Consider the following 22392-nt stretch of genomic DNA (forward strand, 5'->3'; position numbering starts at 1 on the left):
CTATTTATGCCACCAAAGCCTCAGTAGTACAGAAGACAGTTCAATTTCTAATAAGGTAATGTATCACAAGACAAATTACCAACCATATGAATAGTCTTATCTGGGGAAAGTAATGTAAACTCAATTGGCATAAGTCTTACTTCTGACTATACTTATGCCTGTAAGGTACTGTGCACAAGATAAACCTCTTTAAATACTCTCTAACCTCTGTTTATAATGCTCAGAGTAGGCTTAACACTAAGTACCTGACCACACTATTAGGAGTGGGGCAGATTCCTCCTCCCTAATCCAGCCAAGGTTACGAATCAGGTGGTTGTGTCAGGATAGTAGTGCTTCTTGACCTCCTCAATGGCTTTACACCAATCTAATGCATGGCAGTTTGGCTCCTCCAAATAGTAGGTGCGGTGTGGCTGTAAAAATGAAAATTGGTAGAGTTTAATCTTCATCATGACATCAAAGATCTGTATTATTGATTTATGATTATTATTTTTTTTAATTCATTTGTTTTTCCTTCCTCTGTTCTCTTGTAAAAAAAAAATATATATATATATATATATATATATATATATATCATCCAATCCTGTATCGCCCCATGAAGAGCGTAGAAGCTTGGGGCTAAGCAAGCTGGTCCTGACATTTAAGATTAGAGTACCAGCCTCATTCATCCCTCGGTGGCATTACGTGAGCAATAAATCCCAACCACCCCTAGGATATTAACCTGCACTGGCTCAATCTGACTGGAGTGCCTTTATTACCCACCAAGCACTATAATTTCGTTATGTGGTTACCATCCAGTGTAGAAAATGGTTTCCTGATGTACAGGAAACCATCATGTTTGTCATTCAGTGTAAAGTCACCCATAGACAGAAGGAAGAGGAATGAATGAAAGAAAGAAAAAAGAGAAAGGTAGGAAAGAAGGAAGGATGAGAGGAAAGGGCAGGCATCCAAGCGCAGCAGCACTACACTGAGTGAGTGGATGGTGAGTGCCCCCACCTACCCCTCTACACTCATACTCACAATATTATTATTAAAATACAGCATGCAACAGAAAAGATATGGAGCTGTTATATTGTCTTACCCTGCCAATGAACTACTGAAAATAGCCTGCAAAAGGACAAAATCTTCACCATGTTATGGTGGATGAACTACACTAATAAAACAGAGTGAACTGCATTGCCCTTAGATATGTTTCAGGCCTCTATCTCTTATACTTACATGCATGCATTATAGGAAAAATGCAGCCTGCCAAGTTACACTGAATGAAGAGTTTGGATCTTCAGTAGAAAGGGCTAGGCAACCTTGGTAATAATGAATATAAATATGGATATTACACACGCATTTCACTTCAGCAGTGTTACTGAACCACTCAGATTTCCATCTACATACCGGTATGTTTCCCTGGTCACAAAGTTTTCTTTCAGTATTCGCTTTCCTAATAACGTCATACATATGTTACACCTTCCTTAAACATAATCCTCACGCATCATATTATCATGCACTTTTTCCAGATCAATAAATGCCATAAATATTATACAATTCTTCTCAAATGCTTTTCCAACTACAGTATCTGCTTTGTTACTGCAAATATCAGAAATACAAATTTCCTACACATTCCCAAACACTGGAAATCATCATGATCACCAATTACCAAGTATTCAGATATCTGCATTACCTTGTTTACAGTAGGTTTATTTATTTATTCATTTTTTTTTTACGAGTCCCTCTTTTTAATGTTCTTTTCCTTTAAATTCAGAGTAAATTATAAAAATGAACTATTACAGTTATAATGTTACCTGTTTCATGGTGGCATTGCTATAATCGGGCACCTCCACTGCACAATTATACAAATGTCTCTTGCCTCTCTTCAACCCCAAGAGGAATATGGTGTCCTGAAGGAGTTTTAGTGTCAACTTTAACATACGGATGTGGGACTATGGTGTGGCATGAAAATGAAAAGTCAAGAGTAAGAGCAGTGGTGATGGGACTGCTGAGGAGTGTATGTGGAGCACAGAGAGTGGACAGGATGCAGAACAGTGTGATTCGTGAAAGATGTGAAGTGAATAAGACTGTGAACACCAGAATCAAAGACAGCGTACTGAGATGGTTTGGTCACGTGGACAGTGGATGACAACAGAGTGGTGAAAGGGGTATATCTGAACGAATCTGAAGGAGGGAGGAGGCGAGGTAGGCCAAGAAGATGGTGGAGGGATATGGTGGATGAGTGTGTAGGGAACAGAGGTATGGAAGTTGGTGAGGCTAAGGGACTGACAAGAGACCGTGCTGGCTGGATGAATTTTGTGTGGAGAAGCTCATAACCAGGGGTTTGGCATCCCTTTCCAACGTGACAGCGTTCGGACTGACTCTATCAGATAGGTAAATATGTGAAACTACAGAATGTGGCGAAAGTTTTTTGGCCTATCTGATACAGCCAGGATTCTGTGTGTTTGAATGATAATTGAAAGGAAGTGTGGCCCATTGAATTGGGCAAACTTTGGCGGTTTGGACGTTGCTGCTCCTCACCCTGCCCTAGGGTGGGAAACGAGGTCCGGATGATGATGATGATGGTGATGAATGAAGGAGAATGGCAACTTCAGCCTGCAGTTCACTGGGTTCACATTCAGATGAGCCTGAGACCATAACAAAAACAACTAGGTGATTTACCAGTTTACCCATTTCCCTGTATTAGTTGTATGGAGAAAGTTGCTAGATTTCACACCACATCCCCCAACTTACTAATAGACTGCCTGTATACTGTTACGAAACAAGAACTAATGAAAAGATACCGTATGAACGAAGAATGTTTTGAAGTTCTTAGCCTCTGTAGAGATGGAATGTGACCATGGGATCTGCCCCTTCAGTACCATATTGACGGGATCAACATAATAAAGGTGAGGCCCTGTTGTTAGCAGAAACATGCGCCGCCTTGGAAACAGTCCCTGCACACAAAGATATACAGTACAAGTATAAAGGGATCAAATAAGACATGCTGGGATAAATGAATGAAATCGAATGAAGAGAAGCATGAGAAAGAGCTTAGGGTCTCTATTTCTCTTGTATTTCAGACTACATAGTCCTCATCGACATAGATGATGCTTAGTCCAAAACATTAGCTATAAAGAACCTAGGTCCTTTCCTATTTCCAAATATCACTACAAATCAAACAGGGACAATTATGGACATGCAGGGCACTGAACACACTTACTGTATACTACAATGAATTAAAATTCTATTGAATCAATGACATCCTAATCCTATTTCCCCCTACCATATAGGATGCCTAGGATCCAGAAAGTGAGGTGAGAAAGAATCAAAGTAAAGCTACCACTAGAGTGCCTAGTGAAATAGGTCACACATCCATTCACTCTCTAATAGGTTGTGATCACTTCCAGTTATTGTCTATCTTAACCCTGGTCTGTATGGCTGAGCAGACCCACTGACCAGAGGTAGGCTAAACAAATGCTTCTGTGGAGCCATCTTACAGGTACAGTGCAGTACATACACCGTGTAAGGATCCGGCACTCCCTCACCAGAGTCAGACCACACTTTTTGTGTACGAGCCTACTACTCGGCACTCCTTTGTAGTAGACATCACCTCACCAGAGTCAGACCACACTTTTTGTGTATGAGCCTGCTACTCTATCTCCAAATACTACATCTCCCATTCGTCATTCACCATTTCCCACTTTGCTCTTTCCACGCCCCTTGAAAGCCATCTGCACTTTCAGGTCGTCATTCTGGCTGACTCTGGAGATTATACCGTATGTACAACATTACATTGTCCACTTTACCTTAACCTAAAATTGCCATCTCTCCATCTTGAATACCAAGCTAACAAGAGATTACACTAGAATTGAAGGAGCTATTCTGGAACACATTACCGACACATAACGAGAGCTTAATATGAGCATGCTGACCTTGCGCTTGTCCATGAGCCCCTGCTTCAATATCAAGTTGCCCTCGGTGAACCTGTGCCACTTATTTTCCTTCTCCTGTTCTGCCAGCCTCAAAATATAGTCCTCGGTACTCACATCAGCAATGTTTTTCTTACCTGAAATAATGTTAACTTGAGCTACAGCTTTCAATTAACCATTCACCATAATGATGTACAACACCGGTATTTATTACTTTATTCTTGCTACCTGCAAAAATTTTATTTAGCTCAGAAGAGACATTTCAAAGAGGAAAGGTTGAATATTGGCTCCTTTATTAACCTCCTTCAATATGAGTGGCTTTTCCAATGAAGAAAATATGTCTGAGGACAGTAAAAATAGAAAAAAAAAAAAAATGTTTTTGAACTGAAGGGATTCTTGCATGGCTATGGCCTCTCCAGTCATTTAGGGAAAGCAAAAAAAAATCATGCAAAATTCTGAAAATTACACCAGTAATTGTTAAGACTGACATTAATAATTGACACTGATCACTGAGAAGTAGGTGCAAAATGAAGAACATCTCCACCAAGTTAAGGTGAACAAGCTATACTGTACCTGGCTTTTTTGGTGCTTCAGAGGCAGATGGCTTGGCATTTTCAGCCTTTGATTTATCTCCCTTCAAATCAAGCCCAAGCTCCAGCACCAGCTCCAGTGAATTTAACCCAGGCTGATTCACCTTGTCCCACTGAATCTGATGAAATATATCTTCAGCTTTAAGCTTAGTAAATATTCCACATTCAACACTAAGTTATAATGTTCCCTCTAAATACTCCTGATTCTGTACTACAAACACAATATAAGAATAATTTTTCATACAATGTTCACAAATTCCATTCATACTGCTAGATAACCAATGCCTAACTATCTGGACCTCTCCAGTTCTAACATCTGCAGTATCAGGACGTCTTGCTTTCCTTATTAAGATCTGTAAACATTATTTCCCATTTGGATTTAAATATTGCACCTACATAAACCTCCTTACAGCCAACCTCAAATAATGAATAACCCTCTCACTTACTACGCTGGTGCTTCATCCATTACATCATTCCACCACCTCAATATTCAGTGCTTGGGTAGTCCCTCTGCTCAGACATACAGGTCCACTTCTTCTAACAGATAATATCTTTGCACTCCTCACTGGTTTCTAATATTGCACTATCTCATGCATTCTTCCACTCTGCATGTTTCAGCATGAAACGTATCCTTAACGGTATGGTTTCTAAGCTTTATCTTAAGTCATACTTTCTTTTCTTATCCCTTGCTCTCTTCAGCACTAAACACTTAAGCAGCTAGGGCATATTCCTCCTCCCCCACCATCACTTTTAAATCTGTTATGTGTCCGTTAATATTTTCCAAGTAGAAAATAATGTAATCAATCTGACAACCAACACAACCTACATCATACAGTTCATAATCAGTTTGCTAGTTCTCTTAAAATTGCCATGGAAAACACTCACTCGATGTAGTGCTGCTCTCGGGTGCCTGCCCTTTCCTCTCTTCCTTCCTTCCTCTTCTGTCTTTCTTTCCTTCATTCTTTCCTTTTCCTTCTGTCTACGAGTGACTCTACATTAAGTGACAAGCCAAATGGTTTCCTTACACTAGGAAATCATTTACTACTCTAGGTAGTAACTATACAACCAAATTATGGCACCTGGTGGTTTAGTGGGTAATTATGGCTCTCCAATCGGATTAAGCCGGTGCAGGTTTATATCCAAGGTGTAGTTGGGCTTTATTGCTCACTTAATGCCACTCAGGGATGAGTGAGGCTGGTCATTCTCACCTAAAATGTCAGGACCAACTTGCTTAGCCCCGGGCTTCTACGCTCCTCATGGAGCAACACAGGATTAGATGATGAATGGATAGATGGATGGGTGGAAAATTTTTACCAATCACAGAACAAATTTTCCTCTGACACTTATTCTTCCAAAAAAAAGAAAGAAAGAAAGAAAGAAAGAAAAAAAACAATAATGGGTTTTCTGATATTAAAAGTCTCATACTGTATACACATTGTTCATCTGCACTCAAAATCTAGACATTTGAATGAAAGGAAAGTTCTGCTACTATGTAATTTTTAAAAATATTATAGTACTGTGCTGCTAGTGCTGCTACTTTAAAACACCATATGGCAGCTCCAAGAAACTGTATATACTTTAAAAAAACATAGCTACCTCATCCTCAGTGGGGGCTAGATGTGGAGCAATTTTGGGTGGTGTCATCTCATGAAGAGAATCGAGATCCAAATCAACAAAGAGTTTGTGGGCTCTGATGCTAGGGTACCCCTCACTGTCACTGGCACCAAGTCTCTCCTCTGGCTTAATTACCTGTCCATGCCAAACGGCAAAAATAAGTAGGATGTCAAAGTAATATTTATATCAAAATACAGTACACAATTAGCTTATTGAAACAAAAGTCAAATGAGATTGATTATCTCCTTCAGCTCAAGGACATCTTTTAAATTTTCTGTCCAATGACAGAGGAAGATAATTATATTCAGCTTAAGAGGATCTCTTTACGATGTAAGAAGAAACAATGTCCAATAACCTCTTCAAGCAGAGAATCTTTTTTAAATTTACTGTGAGAATCAATTGAAGATTTTATGAAACCACACGCACTCACGCACGTGCGCGCGCACACACACACACACACACACATTCTTGGGCTGTCTTACATGCCTTCCAATTCACTCTCATACACCCTTTTCACTAAATTGGATTTAAATTACACGTAAATGTCATGGAATTCTTACCAACAACTTCTGTACCACATCCTTTGCATCTTCATAAAATCCTTCAGGAAATTCGTATTCAAGTTTTAATATTTTCTGGTAGATGAAGTACTCACTCCTGAAATTAAAATCAAGTGTATGACAAATAACTAAAAACTAACCTGCTGATGCCCCCTACCCTCTCCCCAGGGAACTGCCCACAAAAAGGACAAACGTGGCAGGAGTGATGAATAGATAGGGTAAAAAATCATCATCATGGATCTTTTTCACCACCTAAAGATAGGGTGGGGTAGGTAATTTACAAAACAGGGAGAGAAAAAGGACAACGTGGCAGGAATGATGAATAGACAGGGTAAAAAATCATCATCATGGATCTTTTTCATCACCTAAAGATAGGGTGGGGTAGGTAATCTACAAAACAGGGAGAGAGAGAGTAAGAAAATGGCAGAAGTATCAAGGGCATATCCAGTGGAATGATCCAGACAGCTGAGGGCACTGTTAAGTGAGACACCGAGAATTTCAATACTTTTGGAGATGGAAATATTAGTAGCACTGAAGGTAATATACGAATCTGGCAATATCTGTCTATTAGTAAATTGTATATATTTAGTTTTACTAGCATTAAATGAGACAAGGTTGTTATGTCCCCATTCACTGATCGTAGATAGGTCTTGATTTAACGGATGCTGTCCACATACACCAACAATACAATTCCATAAGCTTCGCACTCTGGAAGCACTTATGAACCAAGATTAGATGCAATAAAATCTCATTATAATGGAAACACTGTATGGAATGGCTGACAATCCTATTTACAATGCTCTTACACTGACTGCATTGATTTCTGCATAATCAAATACTGCCACTTTTAATGTCAAAATTCTTACTTAATATCTTATGTTGATCTTAACTAAGTACTGTACTGTATATTCTTTATACATTTACGCAATGGTGGAGAACATTGTTCAAAATATGCTGGAAAGTGTTCACTGACTGAAAAACTCTGACAGATACTGGAAGTATTTGTAAAGGATACATGAACCTTAAATAACTTAAAATCTTGCGTACAGCACTACAGTACAGTACTTATTTGGCATAATTAAATTATCATACAGTAAAACTTTCAAGTGAAGCTTGGACGTTGTTGGAAAGGCACAAGTCAAGAGTGAGAGCAGTGGAAATGAGTTATTTAAGAGGAGCCTGTGGAGTCATATGGAGAGACAGGCTGACAAATGAGGATATAAAGGAGCATTGTGGTGTGGATGTGGATGTGATAGGAAGCATTAGGAGGAATACACTGAGGTGGTTTGGCCATGTGGAGAGGATGGAGGGTGAAAGACTGACGAAGAGAGTGTATGTGAGTGAGGTGGAAGGGGGGAGAGGAAGGGGGAAGCTGAGGATGAGATGGAGGGATGGGGTGGAGAGGTATATGAGAGAGGGGTGTGTGAGTTGGGAGCAGGGCAGTGAAATGGCGGGGGACAGGGCGACGTGGAGGCGATTTGTTTGTGGCCACCCCAAACGGGATTGAGGCGTCTGGCAATAGATAGATAGACAGATAGAAAACTTTCAACTGTTCAGTCCACTAATGAATTTAACAGCCTCAAGAAATTCGAACACTTTGAAAGGAAGCAAGTAGAAAAATCTTAACGTAGTCAAAATTATGGACTTAACATCATGTATTGTTACAAAGTTTCAGTACTGTATCATCTGATGAGTAAGATATTGTACATTAATTACTTTATATTTTACAGGTACAGTTCTGGGATGCTGTTACCCAGTAAATGGCTGACTGCCTAATAAACCTCTGCACTTACTTGGACCTGAAGGGAGGCAGCCCAGACACCATCTGGTAAAGGATGCAGCCCAGTGCCCACAAGTCTGATGCTTTCCCACAAGTCTTGGACTCTAGCAGCTCCGGGGAAACATACTGAGCTGTCCCAACAAAGCTACTTTTACGCTCCCGCCCATCTGAAATGCAATGCGACCAATCTTCATTAGCAATATAATGTAATCTACATTCTGTGAAGTGATATACGGTCTGATTTCAATGTACGATAAAGTTAATTAAACAGTAGTTTTGGTTAATTTACCTATGAGTTGCATGCACTTGGTGTGCAAATGTTTAGTGGATTTTTGTTGCTGTTGTTACAACCTGGCTCACTTAAACATGAATCCAATGAATTGCATTTTTAAACACACCTTAGAAATTTCAACAGACACTTGGTAACTAAACACATCAGTAAATGATAGTGAGAATGAAAAAACATCAATTTTGTTCGTGCATCTGAGTGAGGAAAGCTCAGTTAACAGACAACTTGATGTATTAGTCAGGGAAAGGTTAGTTAACACAGAGCATGATGTATTTCACACAATGCAAATACAGTATAAAACTGACTATATGTAAAAACTATAACATCAGTATTTATACATCATTACCTATTCTTGCCACAATGAATTAATCTCTTCAGCCTGAGAACATCTGCCATAAGTCAAACATAATTTCCAGTATTAGGCTGAAAAAAATATGAAAGCTATTTCTAGGGGGATGTAGTTACCATTAAAATGTTTTCTGCTATGCCACTACATTTCTTTCTTTTGCTTCTATTTTTCTTAGCAACTGCTGGAATGCACTGCAGTGAGTAGGCATTGCTAACTGTTTGAGATACCGCATACTGAATATCCTGAAGAAGGCTAATGAGATGCTCAGAGGATAACAAAACTTGTATTAATTTATTCGAGGAAGCATTAATAGTAAACTGCATCTTTCCAAATACAGTACTAATACATCATCATCTGGACCTCCTTTCCCACCCTAGGGCAGGGTGAGGCACCGACAGTAAACTGCTTTCAAAGGCCATATTCGTTCTTCTGGAATATAATCATACTGTATTTGTGTTTGAGAAAAGCTTCTTGAATACTGATGGTGTGAATCAGTGGAATCACCACTGTTCAGCAAACAGTTCACCAGTTAATATGAATTGCATCACAAAAAATGCAGTATTTTACTGTACTGTATCTTTGAAACTAGCAACTGAATTTGATTTGCACCACAACAATTACTTCCCGGAGTTGCATTCTGCATGAATCATGCAAAAACCTGGGAAAGTGAATTCTAAATGAAACATGCTCTCAACCACCAGTCAGCCTTCTCCTAGCCAGGAGAGCATTGTGTACTAAACCAGCTCAGAAACTTATGGCCATATGCAAAAGGGTTAAGAATAACTGTCTATCCCTGAACTTAGACATTTTGTCGTGCTGAATTCCAAAGTCCTGTAGCGCTTGAATTTGTCAAACACAGTATCCTGTAATGAAATAAAATTATTCCTTACCATTAACTTTTTCCACCTCCTCTTTGGTAAGAATCTTTGCACAGCCAAAATCGGTAATTTTAATGTGCATGTTCTCATCCAGTAAGATGTTCTCTGGTTTGAGATCCCTGAAATAATTATTGGTATATTAAATAATGTACATACAAACTGGAAGAATGTAGAAAGAAATGTGAAGCTGTGAAGGATGTAGGTGGTAGATTATTAGCCCATGGGGATGAAGTACGGACCATAGGGAAAGAATATTTTGAAAGCCTGATGAATGGGAACAGAGAGAGAGCAGAGCCACTGTACACATGACTGGTTTTGGGGGTGTGCAGAGGCTCTGCATGACTGAGGAAAACGACTGAGAAGACGGACAACCTGCTCGAACGGGTGGTTATGATTCAGCCATCAATAACAAGTAAGAAACTGAAGGGTGAAAACCCAGATGTGCCTGCCAACATGTCAATAAGGACAATCCACCACTGGCTACAGACAATGCTTGGACTTCACTGCCACAGTGCCGCCAAGAAGCCTCTCCTTACCCCGACCATAAAAAAGAAGTGGCTTGAATTATGGAAGAAATACAAATTGCAGACAGAAGAGGATTGGGAAACTGTTGTTTTCAGTGATGAATAGTGCTTCTATGTAACAGGGAGCGCCAACAAAAAGGTTAAATGTCCACGTGGGTCCAACTGCTTTGATTCCTAGTACAGTATACCGTGAAGACCGTGAAACTGCTTACTTCATGGCGTGGGGGTGCTTCAGTGTCCATTATGGTAGGGGGGTCAAAGTATCGCATAAAAAGTTTGTCTGTGTAACTTTCGTGTTTTATTTAAATTTTTTCAATTCTTTTGACATATCAGTCCTAAAATTCTTTGCTAGAAGTGGTAGTCCTAAGATTTTTTGTGGTAACTGTATACTGACAAATGAAGTAAAATACATAATACTGTTCATAAAAAATATCAAACATATATAAAAAAAATACAATCACTCTTCAATCAGTTCACAGCCAAGTACTATGCTCAAATCAATTTACATAAATTTATATATGAAGTAAATGGGAAGCTGCTGAATTCCCTGAAGAGTGTGTATGACGGTGCTAAGCTGCAGTGCCTGTGGACAGTGAACTGAATGAATTTTTCTATCTGAATGATAAATTGAAACAGGGGTAAGGTTAGGATGGGGTTATATAAGAGATACAAGGTAGAGCAGTGGTTATTGGAGCAGCCCTAATGAGAGTGGGCAGTATTCAGAAACTTCCTGAATTACTGTTTGCAGATGATAATGTTTTGCTAAGTGAAGACAAAGGGAACTGCAAGGCTTGGTGAATGAGTTTGGGAGAGTGTGTAGGAAAAGGAATCTAAAGGTAATTGTAGGGAAGAGTAAAGTTATGGTCTTCGAGAGAAATGAAGTCACTGAATGTAAAGTGAGGTTGGATGATGAAGTGCTTGAAAGGGTACAACATGGAAGAAAGGTTGCTGGTTCTTTGAAAGCAGTGATAACAAATAGGGAAGTGAGCATGGAAGTAAAAAAAGTTGCTGCATGACAATATTGTGATACCAACTCAAATGTATGGAAGTGAAGCTTGGATCTTGTTGGAAGGACATAAATCGAATGGGAGCAGCAGAAATTGGTTATCTGCGAGGAGCATGTGGAGTTACATGGAGAGACAGACTGACAAATTAGGAAGTGAAGGAGCATTGTGGTGTGGATGTGGATGTGACAGAAAGCATTAGGAGAAATACACTGAGGTGGTTTGGCTATGTGGAGAGGATGGAGAGCAAGTGACTAATGAGGAGAGAGTATGTGAGGAGTAAGAGAGGGAAGGGGAGACTGAGGATGAGATGGGGGGATGGTGTGGAGGTATATGAGAGAGAGGGGTGTGACCAGAAGGGAGGGCAATGAAATGGTGGGGGACAGGGTGACATGAAGGTGATTTGTTTGTGGCCACCCCTTGCTGGATTAAAGCGTCTGGCAATAGATAGATAGACAGACATTTACATTAGACATTTACATTATCTTTTTCCATGCCCAGGGACAGAAAATAAAACTGCCTGTAGTACTGTAGTAGAGTAGCCCTCCTCTGCCTCACCAAGCAGACCCACCACCTGCAGGCAACTTGCAAGCAATTGCCTCTGCAGGGATGTCCCATGCAATGAATTAATGTTCCCCTCTGTTGGACAGTGCCTTGCCACAGTGAAGCATGAGGAATAGTGTGGAGGTTTGGTTCCTGGATGTTACAACTGCATTTCTTCACCCAGTTAAGAAGGGCACCACAACAGGCTCAACATCACCCTGCAAAAACTGTCGGTATTTTATCATTATTTTTCCACCTTAACTTAAGGAGATTTTTGTCTTTTTGCAGCTGTTTTACAATGCTCAATGGTAGAGTAGGATAATACTCAGGAAGTGGAATGCACAAGTTTCAGTCCTTTGCTACAGCTCAGCATTCAACATGGAAGGACTGCAATTTTATGCCATGTGAAAGTGAAGAAAGTATAACTGTAAACGATTACAAAAAGAAGACCAGAAAGTGTATAGGTGTCCTCTTTCCTTGTACTGGCAGAAGGGTATGGCCCCAATGCCCATTTTTTTTTTTTTTTTTTTTTTAAAGGGTACAATCAGGGACAAAAGTATGCCAAGTATTCCACTGCTTCTACTTCACACTTATGGCATGTTCATCACTTTCCTCTAGTCCTAATGCATCATATCAAACAGAACTGCCTATGGGCAGAGAAATATAGTAGTCTATAGGCAGAGAAATATAGTGATCTATGGGCAAAGAAATACAGTAAAACTCCCTCATCTTTTGTTAGCCACCTGCAGGCAGTGAAAACAGAAATGGTGCACTGTTATATGAACTTATGTCCCTGGCTGTACGGGAGGTAGGGGAGATAGTGCTTTGAATAACTATATCTTCCCTTCTCCTCAGATACAGTATGTATCACTGAAAGATTTCCCCACCCATTGTAAATACGGGAAACTGGGTAACGCTAAAAGATAATGATGAATTTACACTGTTATATTCAACAGCACACAAACTTATTATACAGTAAATCAGAGAAAACTTATCATAGCAAACAAGATTAAAACTTACCTATGAATTATGTTTAATGAATGAAGATGTTCTAAGGCCCTGGTGATTTCTGCTGCATAAAACCTTGAACATTCTTTGTCAAAATTACCAACCTTCTGTATTAAATTAAGCAATTCGCCATTTTTGCAATACGTCATGACAAAATCTGAAAACACAGTTAAGGAAGTGTATGATATTAATCAACCTCCAAATACAGTACTTCATTCACAAGTGAAAAACCTCTTTGAAAGCCACAGTTAATTTAGTATGCATTACCACAAAAATAGACTGTCTCTCACTGTTGGCAGCTTAAAGACATTTCTCTTTAAAATTTAGTTGCAAATGCAAAACATTATCTACATATACAAAGTGCCCTGGGAGGAAAGGGCATAACTTTGGGAAATGAAACAGGAAGGTATTACAGTAATTCAACAAACGTCCACATCTCAACCATTATGGAGTTAAAATTGCCAATGACCTTATGGGTGGACTGAGAGAAAGAGAGAGAGAGACCATTTTTATCCACAGAGTCATCTGCAATTGTTGCTCTGCAACAATTCAAACTTGGACCCATGTTGATAAGGCATCTCTTACTTAGAATTCCCTCATACAGAATTTCCCATAGTTATGTTCTTTTCTCCCAGAACACCATGTATATAACAACTCATACCATTAGCTCTACTACAGAATATACACCAACTATAAGCAGATATCATGTTTATATGAATCTATTACAAAAAAAAAAAAAAAAAAAAAAAGTACATGATGAGATGCTGCTGCAAGGAAGGAAGGACAGATCCAGCACTGTTCCAACATTAACAATAAATACTGTTAATGAGGACGGAAGTAAAAAATTAACTGGGAGATTACTGATACTGTATATGGTACTGATACTTGAAAATACAAGTTAAGAGCAATGGCAGTGGAAGAGTTTCTTTGGTATGATGTGCAAACAAATCTGGAATAATGAATGAATGAATAAAGAAATAACCAAGCTCACATCCTATACAATATGGGGGAACATGTAGTGGTAGTTTTTAAGATTAATCTTTTCAATATAATGATGTAATTTTCATATTATGTTTCATACCACCTGATGATTTTATTTAGGCTGAGAAAACTCTTGTTGTGAAAGGATTAGAAACTAATCTCCATTAACCCCTTAAATATGATAAACAGCCTTTTTAACAAACTGTGATTACCACATGATTTTTTTCAGTTTGGAAACTTTGTGGTTAAAAAGTCACTTAACTCTCAGCTACACAAAAATGTATGGCATTACGCAGCTTCCAAAATACCTCAGACAGGGTTATCTAACTTTTATTGGCTTGTGTACCCCCAAACCAAACATATTTGTACAACTCACCCCCTTAATTCACAGCACAGTGCACTCGCTAGTTTTGCATCTAACTGGTACCACAATCGCGTTGTGAAACTAAATTTTGCAAAACTTGTGCTTATACTGTACTTTACATGTATTAAGTGGTTGGTGATAGCCAATATCCTCTTCAGGCACAAAATGATCTACAGGTATGCATGGCGAGTGATGAGAAGGGTGGATGGTGAACTGAATGAAAGGAAAGCAATGATTGATTATGTGTGTGTGGATGAAAGGATGCGAAGATGTGTAATTGATGCAAAAGTATATAAAGGCTGGGGGAGTGGACTTTCTAACCACCAGAATCGAGGTCCAAATAAAATGGAGAAATAGAAGAAGGGAAGGGCAGGAGGAAGGAGTAGATGCAAGGAGAGTGCAAAGGTTACAAGAGGATGAGAAAAAGCCAGAATATAAGAGAGAAGTGGAGGAATGATTTGGTAAATATGAATTGGAGCAGATGGGGGATGAGGAAGGTGTGTGCAAGATATTCACAGAAGAAATATGTGCAGCATGTGAGGTGGTGTGTGGGATGAGGAGATGAAAAGGGGTGCAAGGAACAGCATGGTGGAATGAAGAGGTGAGACAGGCGTGGCACAAAAGAAGAAAGCATATAATGAATGAATGAGAAATAGGGGCGTGGAAGAAGTTGAGAGATGGAAGAAAGAGTTATATGTAGAAAGGAAGGGAGGGGTCAAAAGATTAGTAACAGAGAGTAAAATGAAAGTGGATGAGGAATTTGGAAGGAATTTGAGTGTAAAGTGGAGGGAATGTAAGAAAATGTTTTGGAAAGAGGTAAAGAGCGTCAGACAGCATGGCAATGAAGTTAGTAAGGGACTGAAAGATAAAAATGGTAGATTACTAGTTAAGAAGGGAGAAAAAGTCAGCAGATTGAGAGAACACTTTAATGAATTGTTGAACATAGAGAATGGAAGTAATGCAAGTACAAGTGGCTGGGGAATGGCTGGGAGAAGGAGGGAGGAGAGAAGACAGGAAGAAATCAGTAGGATGGAAGCTGTGGAAGAATGAAGAAAGTCCAAATGGGGAAGGCCCCAGGAATCGATGGAGTGTGTGGTGAAATGCTGAAGCATGGGGGAGAGACAGTAGTAGAATGGATGTGGAAGATGTGTAGAATGGCCTGGGAGGAAGGTAAAGTCCCAGAGGATTGGAAGTTAGGTATAATTATTTCCTTGTACAAAGGGAAAGGGGAAAAAGAAGTGTGTGGTAATCATGGGGGCATTTGTCTTCTTAGTGTAATAGGAAAAGTATACGGTTGGATACTTACTGACAGAGTTAGGGAAATAACAGAGGAATTAGTTGGAGAAGAACAGACAGGCTTTAGGAAGGGAAGAGGTTGTGTAGCTCAGATATTCACTCTTAGATCTTTAATGGAAAAGTTTCTAGAGACGGGAAAGAAGTTGTATGCGGCCTTCATGGATTTGGAGAAAGCATATGACAGGGTGGATAGACAAGGATTGTGGAAAGTATTAACCCCTTATGGGCGGGAAACTTACCAATTATACAACCGTGTGGGACGGCATATTTTAGGAAAAATAAAGTATCAAGGAATAAGCCTAAACATGCATAAATCGATGAAAATGGATGAAAAAATGAAGGCAAGAGGTGTTACATGCATGGCAACATGTCTCTGCTGGATGTGGGAGGTGTGAGGGAGAAGGGTGGGCAGGCAGCTTATCACCAGGCGCGCCTGGGGTGAGGCGAGCAAACTATTCACTCATTTGCTTTTTCTTCACCACTGAATGCCACATTTATCATTTATGCATTCTTTGCACTAATCATTGTCTTCAAAATCGTATGTATGTGTTCTGTATTTTACTTGAACACATATAACAATAAAACTTATGTACATATATACTATTTTACTTGAACAATTATAACACTACAACTTATACACTATGTATATTCTATTTTACTTGTTGCAAGGCTTGGGAAAGTAAAGAGCAGAACAATAGGTGACAAGGATGCTTATCAACCAATTTCACCAATAATTTACGACTGAAAATGGCTGGAAGTTACGTAACATCTCCCACCTCCTCACACATGGACGTTACGTAACGTCGCCCGCCTGTTAGGGGTTAAGAATATATGGAGTAGTGTTGAATGCTGTGAAGAGTACGTATGAGGGTGTTAAGGCTGCAGTGCGTGTGGATAGTGAACTGAGTGACTTTTTCTATTTGAAGGTTGGGTTGAAAAAGGGATGTGTCATGTCTCCATGGTTGTTCAATCTGTATATGGATGGGGTTATAAAAGAGTTACAAGGTAGGGCAGTGGATGTTGGAGTGGCCCTAATGAGAGAGGACAGTGTCTGGAAACTCCCTGTACTGCTGTTTGTGTTGTTAAGTGAAGACGAAGGGGAGTTGCAAGGCTTGGTGGATGAGTTTGGGAGGGTATGTAAGAAACAGAATCTAAAGGTAAATGCACGGAAGAGTAAAGTTATGGTCTTCGAGAGAAGTGAAGTCAGTGAATGTACAGTGAGGCTGGATGATGAGGAAATGGAAAATGTGAGTATGCTTAAGTACTTGGGTAGTGTGATGAGTATGGATGGAAGTTTGGAGAGTGAAGTGCTTGAAAGGGCACAACAAGGAAGAAAGGTTGCTGATTCCTTGATGGCAGTGATAAGAAACAGGGAAGTGAGCATGGAAATGAAAAAGTTGTTACATGACAGTATTGTGACGCCAACTCTAACGTATGGAAACGAAGCTTGGACGTTGTTGGAGGGACACAAGTCAAGAGTGGAAGCATTGGAAATGAGTTATTTAAGAGGAGCCTATGGAGTCACATGGAAAGACAGACTGACAAATGAGGAAGTGATGGAGCGATGTGGTGTGGATGTGATAGGAAGCATTAGGAGAAACACACTCAGGTGGTTTGGCCCTGTGGAGAGGATAGAGAGTGAGAGACTGATAAGGAAAGTGTGTGAGTGAAGTGGAGGGGGAGAGAGGGAGGGGAAGGCCAAGGATGAGATGGAGGGATGGAGTGGAGCAGTATTTGAGAGAGGGGGTGTGAACTGGGAGCAGGTTAGTGAAATGGCAGGGGACAGGGCTACATGGAGGCAATTTGTTTGTTGCCACGCCTTACAGGATTAAGGCATCTGGCAATAGATAGATATATAGATGGACTAAAGATTGTGATGGCAATGAAGCAGAATAGAAATTAGCAGCTTACTGTTAATAAACTCCATTAAAAAGGATGAAATAATGTTTAAGAGATCACTGCTGTTGTTGTTACTTTACCCTGGCCTGTTTGGCTGCGCAGACCTGTCAATCACAGGTAACCAACTGCTTCTTTAGGGCCATCCTAGAGGTACAGTACAATACCCAGTACACAACACTGTGTAGCGATCCAGCATCGCTTTGTGGTACAGAGTGCCTCACCAGGGTTGGACCTTCCTATGGCAAGGTGTACGGAGCAGATGCAGTTCCTGGACGGATGCCGCAGCTGCTCCACCCAAGGTCACAGTAATACCATCTGCAGGCTCTTCTTCACATTACCTTGTGGTGCATGATGTTAACCATTGCAATCTTTTCCTTTCCTCATCACCATTTAAATCCAAGGCTGACTAAGAAAAGGATACAAAGATATTCCCTAGACTGGAAGGCGTAAGACAGCTTGACGAAAAATGGAGCCTTGGGATTCTGCTTCCCATTTAGAATGTTCATTACATCCTTCTCACGTATTATATGCTCTACCTTCTTCTCCTTTCTTATGTGATTTTTTATACAAACCTTAACTGTGGATAAAAGAACATCAATGAGATAAATGATTTCCTGTGATTTCCTTTTCTAATAATGTGTGACCATAGCTCAATGTATGCACAGGTCTCAATAACTACTACTAAAAAAGAAAAAAGAAAAAAAAAAAAAAATTCATATTGCATTATATAATATTTAGTTTTAGCTGAAAGATGCACAATGTCAATAATTCTGACTTTGGAAATCAACAGTATACAATTCAGCACAATTCATCAAACTCAAACTGTCAATAATGATTGACAGTATCTCTTCAAATTATGAGTACTAATTGATTCAGGTCTTCTACAGTTCTTCCAGAGAAACAGGTTCCTGTGACTATTAAAAACAATTCAGCAATGACTCACCAGCATACTCCTGATCATTATGTATGTCTTTGGCTAGATAAACCTGAAATCAAGATCAGAAAAATTTTACTTCAGCCATATTATAACTGGTATAATGTTGCCCAGCAAGGTTTATTTCATGGTAATACATAAGTGCAATTGATGCAACTGATGCTGTAAAGCATTACATAATACATCACTACTGTGTATGTACTTCTAAACACAATCATATATATCGTGATGGTGGTGTTATGTGTACAGTACAATAATTCAAGAATATGCAAAATATACTTTACTGTTGAAACTGGGTTACAGTAATTAACAGGTGTACTACTTAACATTGCAGTGAATCATTAGGAAATAATTTTCTAATAATAGCATTCTACTTGTAGTTGAACATCAGCTCTTCACCATCAGTAAACAGTACTGTATATGCATTGCAATGATACTTACACTTGAAAAGCTTCCTTCTCCAATAAGCTTTCCAAATATGAAGTCCTGATCTGATCTCTTGTCACTTGTTCCTTTTACACCCTGAAATGAGCAGATGTTACCGGTAACAGTAATCAGGGACAAAGGTGTACAAAATCAAACTTAATGCTTTAATAAGTGGTAATGATTACAGCAACCACCACCAGAATATTCCATTCCTAAGCTACTCTCAATAAGTGGAGGAAACTATTTCACCAAAGTAAAATCCTTGACTCAGCAATGAATCAGCTGGCAATAAACCACATTCATGAAAACTGCAGTCCACTTCTCTCGTCAACTGATATATCAATTTCAACCTCCATATGTATATCTGCACCCCAACAGTATTAACATAGCTAATGAAATACGTACAACAATGTTTTGTTAAAAACATCCTGCAACTTACCTTTTCTGCCCTAGGGGACTTAGGTGTGGTGGAGGCTTCCATTGATAAGCTGAAAGAAGAATGAATATACTGTATGCAATAACTCACAGATAAGTCACAATGCAGTTAACTTCAACTATTTCTGTCAGATATATACACAATTATTTTTAAAAATCAATCTTAAGCACAATGAGATAAAAGAGCATACTGTATTTTAAAGTATGGCTATACCAATTTTAAGGCCATTACATATGGTATCATAGTAATGTATACAGTAACGTAGTCAGAATGTGTGTTTCAAAATTTTTATTTTTGAAGGAATTACAGGAAAAAAAATGAGGAGAGAGAGAGAGAGAGAGAGAGAATTAAAGCACCAGATACTTCACATGATCCAATTCAAGTCACAGGTCACCTATTCACACACATATACACAGAATAAATGAGCAAAGAAAATTAACTACACACTGGTTTTTCTTGAGGTACCATACCTGACACCACAATCAGAGCCATATTCTTAAATTTAGATTCACTACAGTTTACAGGTTATAAAACAGTTCTACAACATGAATGGCCATATTAATACTGCAACACATTATGAAGGCAACATCAAGGCTGAAACAATGCTTAGTTATGAGTGTTATATTATCAAACTGACAACTAATACTCACTTGTTATCATTACTTCCATTGATCTCTTGATCTGGAAAGAGTCTGCTTACACTTCCTTCTTTTGACATTATTCAACCATGTTCTGTTAAAGAAAAAATTTACTAATTTAAATAACCACTCACATTATAAGCACCTGTCAGTACCAGGAGGGAAGCACAAAAAGGGTAGGAAAGGGAAAAGTGGCAGGCAAAATGGGTACGGATAGCAGTGGGTGGTTGGGCAGAGCAGGATAAACATGCTTCGTGATATTCACTGAGGACTCTCAATCTCTGTGGAAATAACTGTACTGTATATTTAAACGGATAGAAAAGCGAACCATAGTCCTCAAAGTGATAACAGTCCAGTTATGGATGCAACAACACAAAACCAGTAATTGTATCAGTTTCATTAAGAACATTACTCTCCCTCCAAAATGCAAAAGTTCAAGAAATTTCTCTCGTAAGTAGCCTAGTGGTTAAAACTGCAGTTTTTGCTCATTTTTAACTCTTTTGTTTCTCTAATGGAAGGGGTACTGATAAAAACTGAGAACAAAATAAAAAACTATTCTTTCTTGTGCAAAGAGAAACCAAGGACATAACGGTACTGAAGCATTCATCATATTGCTGTGATGACAAAGCACAGTAACTATTGGCTGTTTTGCAGCAAAACGTGTCAATTCTGGAGACCAGAGGGTCTCAGGCCTAACAGAGGATGCACAACCCAACCTTTACTGCTCACTAGCAAAGTCCATTTTCTGTGGCTCACTGGGGAGGCTATGTATCCAGATAAGGCTGGGGTTGCAACAACTGACAACGACCCAGTCAAGACTGACAAATATGTAATAAAAACCACCATATATTGTGTAACTTTAAGCGGAGTTCAAGACAACAGAAAATAATTAGGGAAACGTATGTTAATCTTAGCGTCTTACCAGGTACCATAACCAGGCAAGACAATAAGGTTATGGCTTTAAACTCAATGATGCACTGTATTATTCAATACTATTTTTACTATTTACAGATAATTTTATTCAGTTTAAGAGAGACTGTATGAACTAATGGAGTCAAGCACTGCCTCTTATTTATTCCTCTTGGTACAGGGGCAATTATCTAAACTCAATAAAACTGTCTGTTAGTAATAAAAATAAAATCACATCATCACTCTGAGGCAATTACAACTGATAACTGAATGATACTGAGGTCAGAACTGATGAATGTTTCTTCAACTATTGAGTCTGGTCATTTGGCTTAGCTTGCATTACACCCACTCTTTATGGATCTAAGACTCAGACTGTTATACTGTATATATAATTTATACTGGTAACAGCAAACTTACTCTTTTCCACAACTTTTAAAACTTATTACAATTATAATCAGGTTACCTTTTCAAAAGGAATATACAAAATCTGGGTGATAATCACTACAATATTAAGTTTATTTCTCCTAAAGAAACCAACCTATCAGAGTAACAAGCTGAACAATTTCTGGAAATCAAATTTGGTTACATGTATATCTTACAGAACTTCAGCAAATCTATACATCCAAACCAAGTTAACATGATCTGACCTAACCATAACAGCAACATTCTTCAGTCCTGACTTTGGAATATTCATTATTTCCACACAATAAGGATGTCATTTGATAATTACATAATGATAAAACAATTCCTACCATAATCTTTTCAACATACCACATATGCTAATGGTAGCTCTCCAAGATTTTGAGCTAATATTTAGAAAGCCACAATGACGAACTTCAAAGAAACAATATCGGTGTATTTAATGTGCATCTGTGGTTGTGGTTTGTTTATATTTAATATACTAAATGTGTTTTTGTTTTTCAGTGGTGTATGTGGTCATATGCAGTATGTCTCTGCAGTCGATGGTGCATTATGATCCTGATTTCAGACATTCAGAGGATCAGATAGTAGGCCTGTCCGCCCTGTCTCGTGTTTTCATATTTTAAATCAGTCAAGTGCATCTCACCTATGGCCACAAACTGGAAATTGGTTCTGGCTAAGCTCGAATTACACAGGTCTAGGGTGTGATGTTTACCTTTGATTGGTTAATGCCTAAAATGGCTTGTATTTCTCATTTTGGTCATTTACTTTCACAAATAAGAAAAAAAAGCTAGTATGGAAAACACTAGTTTCTGTGGTGGGGTCGGCTGGTCTTTAACTCAGAAACATGATTTATAACAGATTTCATGGTCAAATTCCTTAAAAAAGAAAAAAATAATAATTCAGAATCTGGTTATGGATTTGTAAACATTTACCAGATTCTGCTGTAATACTGTATGACACGAAAGTGTGTTCCAGACCTTCAACATATCGTAAATCCATAGGAAAAGGACCCCTTTTCCAAGTTGCTTCTGGAAAT

The 22392-nt window shown here is 38.9% G+C and overlaps 1 protein-coding gene across 1 annotated transcript; it reads right to left on the reverse strand.

The window, feature by feature from the left end:
• Positions 1-305: 305 nt before the first annotated feature.
• On the reverse strand, positions 306-20075 carry Pdk1 (Phosphoinositide-dependent kinase 1). Its single transcript, XM_080273756.1, has 14 exons — positions 20037-20075; positions 19390-19438; positions 18966-19046; positions 18534-18576; positions 18012-18167; positions 13063-13207; positions 9984-10090; positions 8469-8622; positions 6676-6772; positions 6098-6250; positions 4485-4620; positions 3915-4048; positions 2784-2936; positions 306-410 (listed from the first exon to the last, which is right to left on the reverse strand). The coding sequence occupies exons 2-14, from the start codon at positions 19429-19431 to the stop codon at positions 306-308; spliced, it is 1506 nt and encodes a 501-aa protein (XP_080129882.1). The 5' UTR covers positions 19432-19438; positions 20037-20075.
• Positions 20076-22392: the final 2317 nt, after the last annotated feature.

The sequence above is a fragment of the Coenobita brevimanus genome, chromosome 55 (genome assembly GCF_032717465.1).
Source record: "Coenobita brevimanus isolate Jiangsu-jjx chromosome 55, ASM3271746v2, whole genome shotgun sequence".
Classification (NCBI taxonomy): domain Eukaryota; kingdom Metazoa; phylum Arthropoda; class Malacostraca; order Decapoda; family Coenobitidae; genus Coenobita; species Coenobita brevimanus.

Coding starts and splice junctions, on each gene's coding strand:
- Pdk1 (XM_080273756.1), bottom strand. CDS start 19,431: ATGGAAGCCTCCACCACACCTAAGTCCCCTAGGGCAGAAAAG. Junction 2,937..3,914: donor GGCTCATGGACAAGCGCAAG/GTCAGCATGCTC, acceptor CTTTGTGTGCAG/GGACTGTTTCCAAGGCGGCG. Junction 411..2,783: donor AAACATTCTTCGTTCATACG/GTATCTTTTCAT, acceptor TCATTTTTACAG/CCACACCGCACCTACTATTT.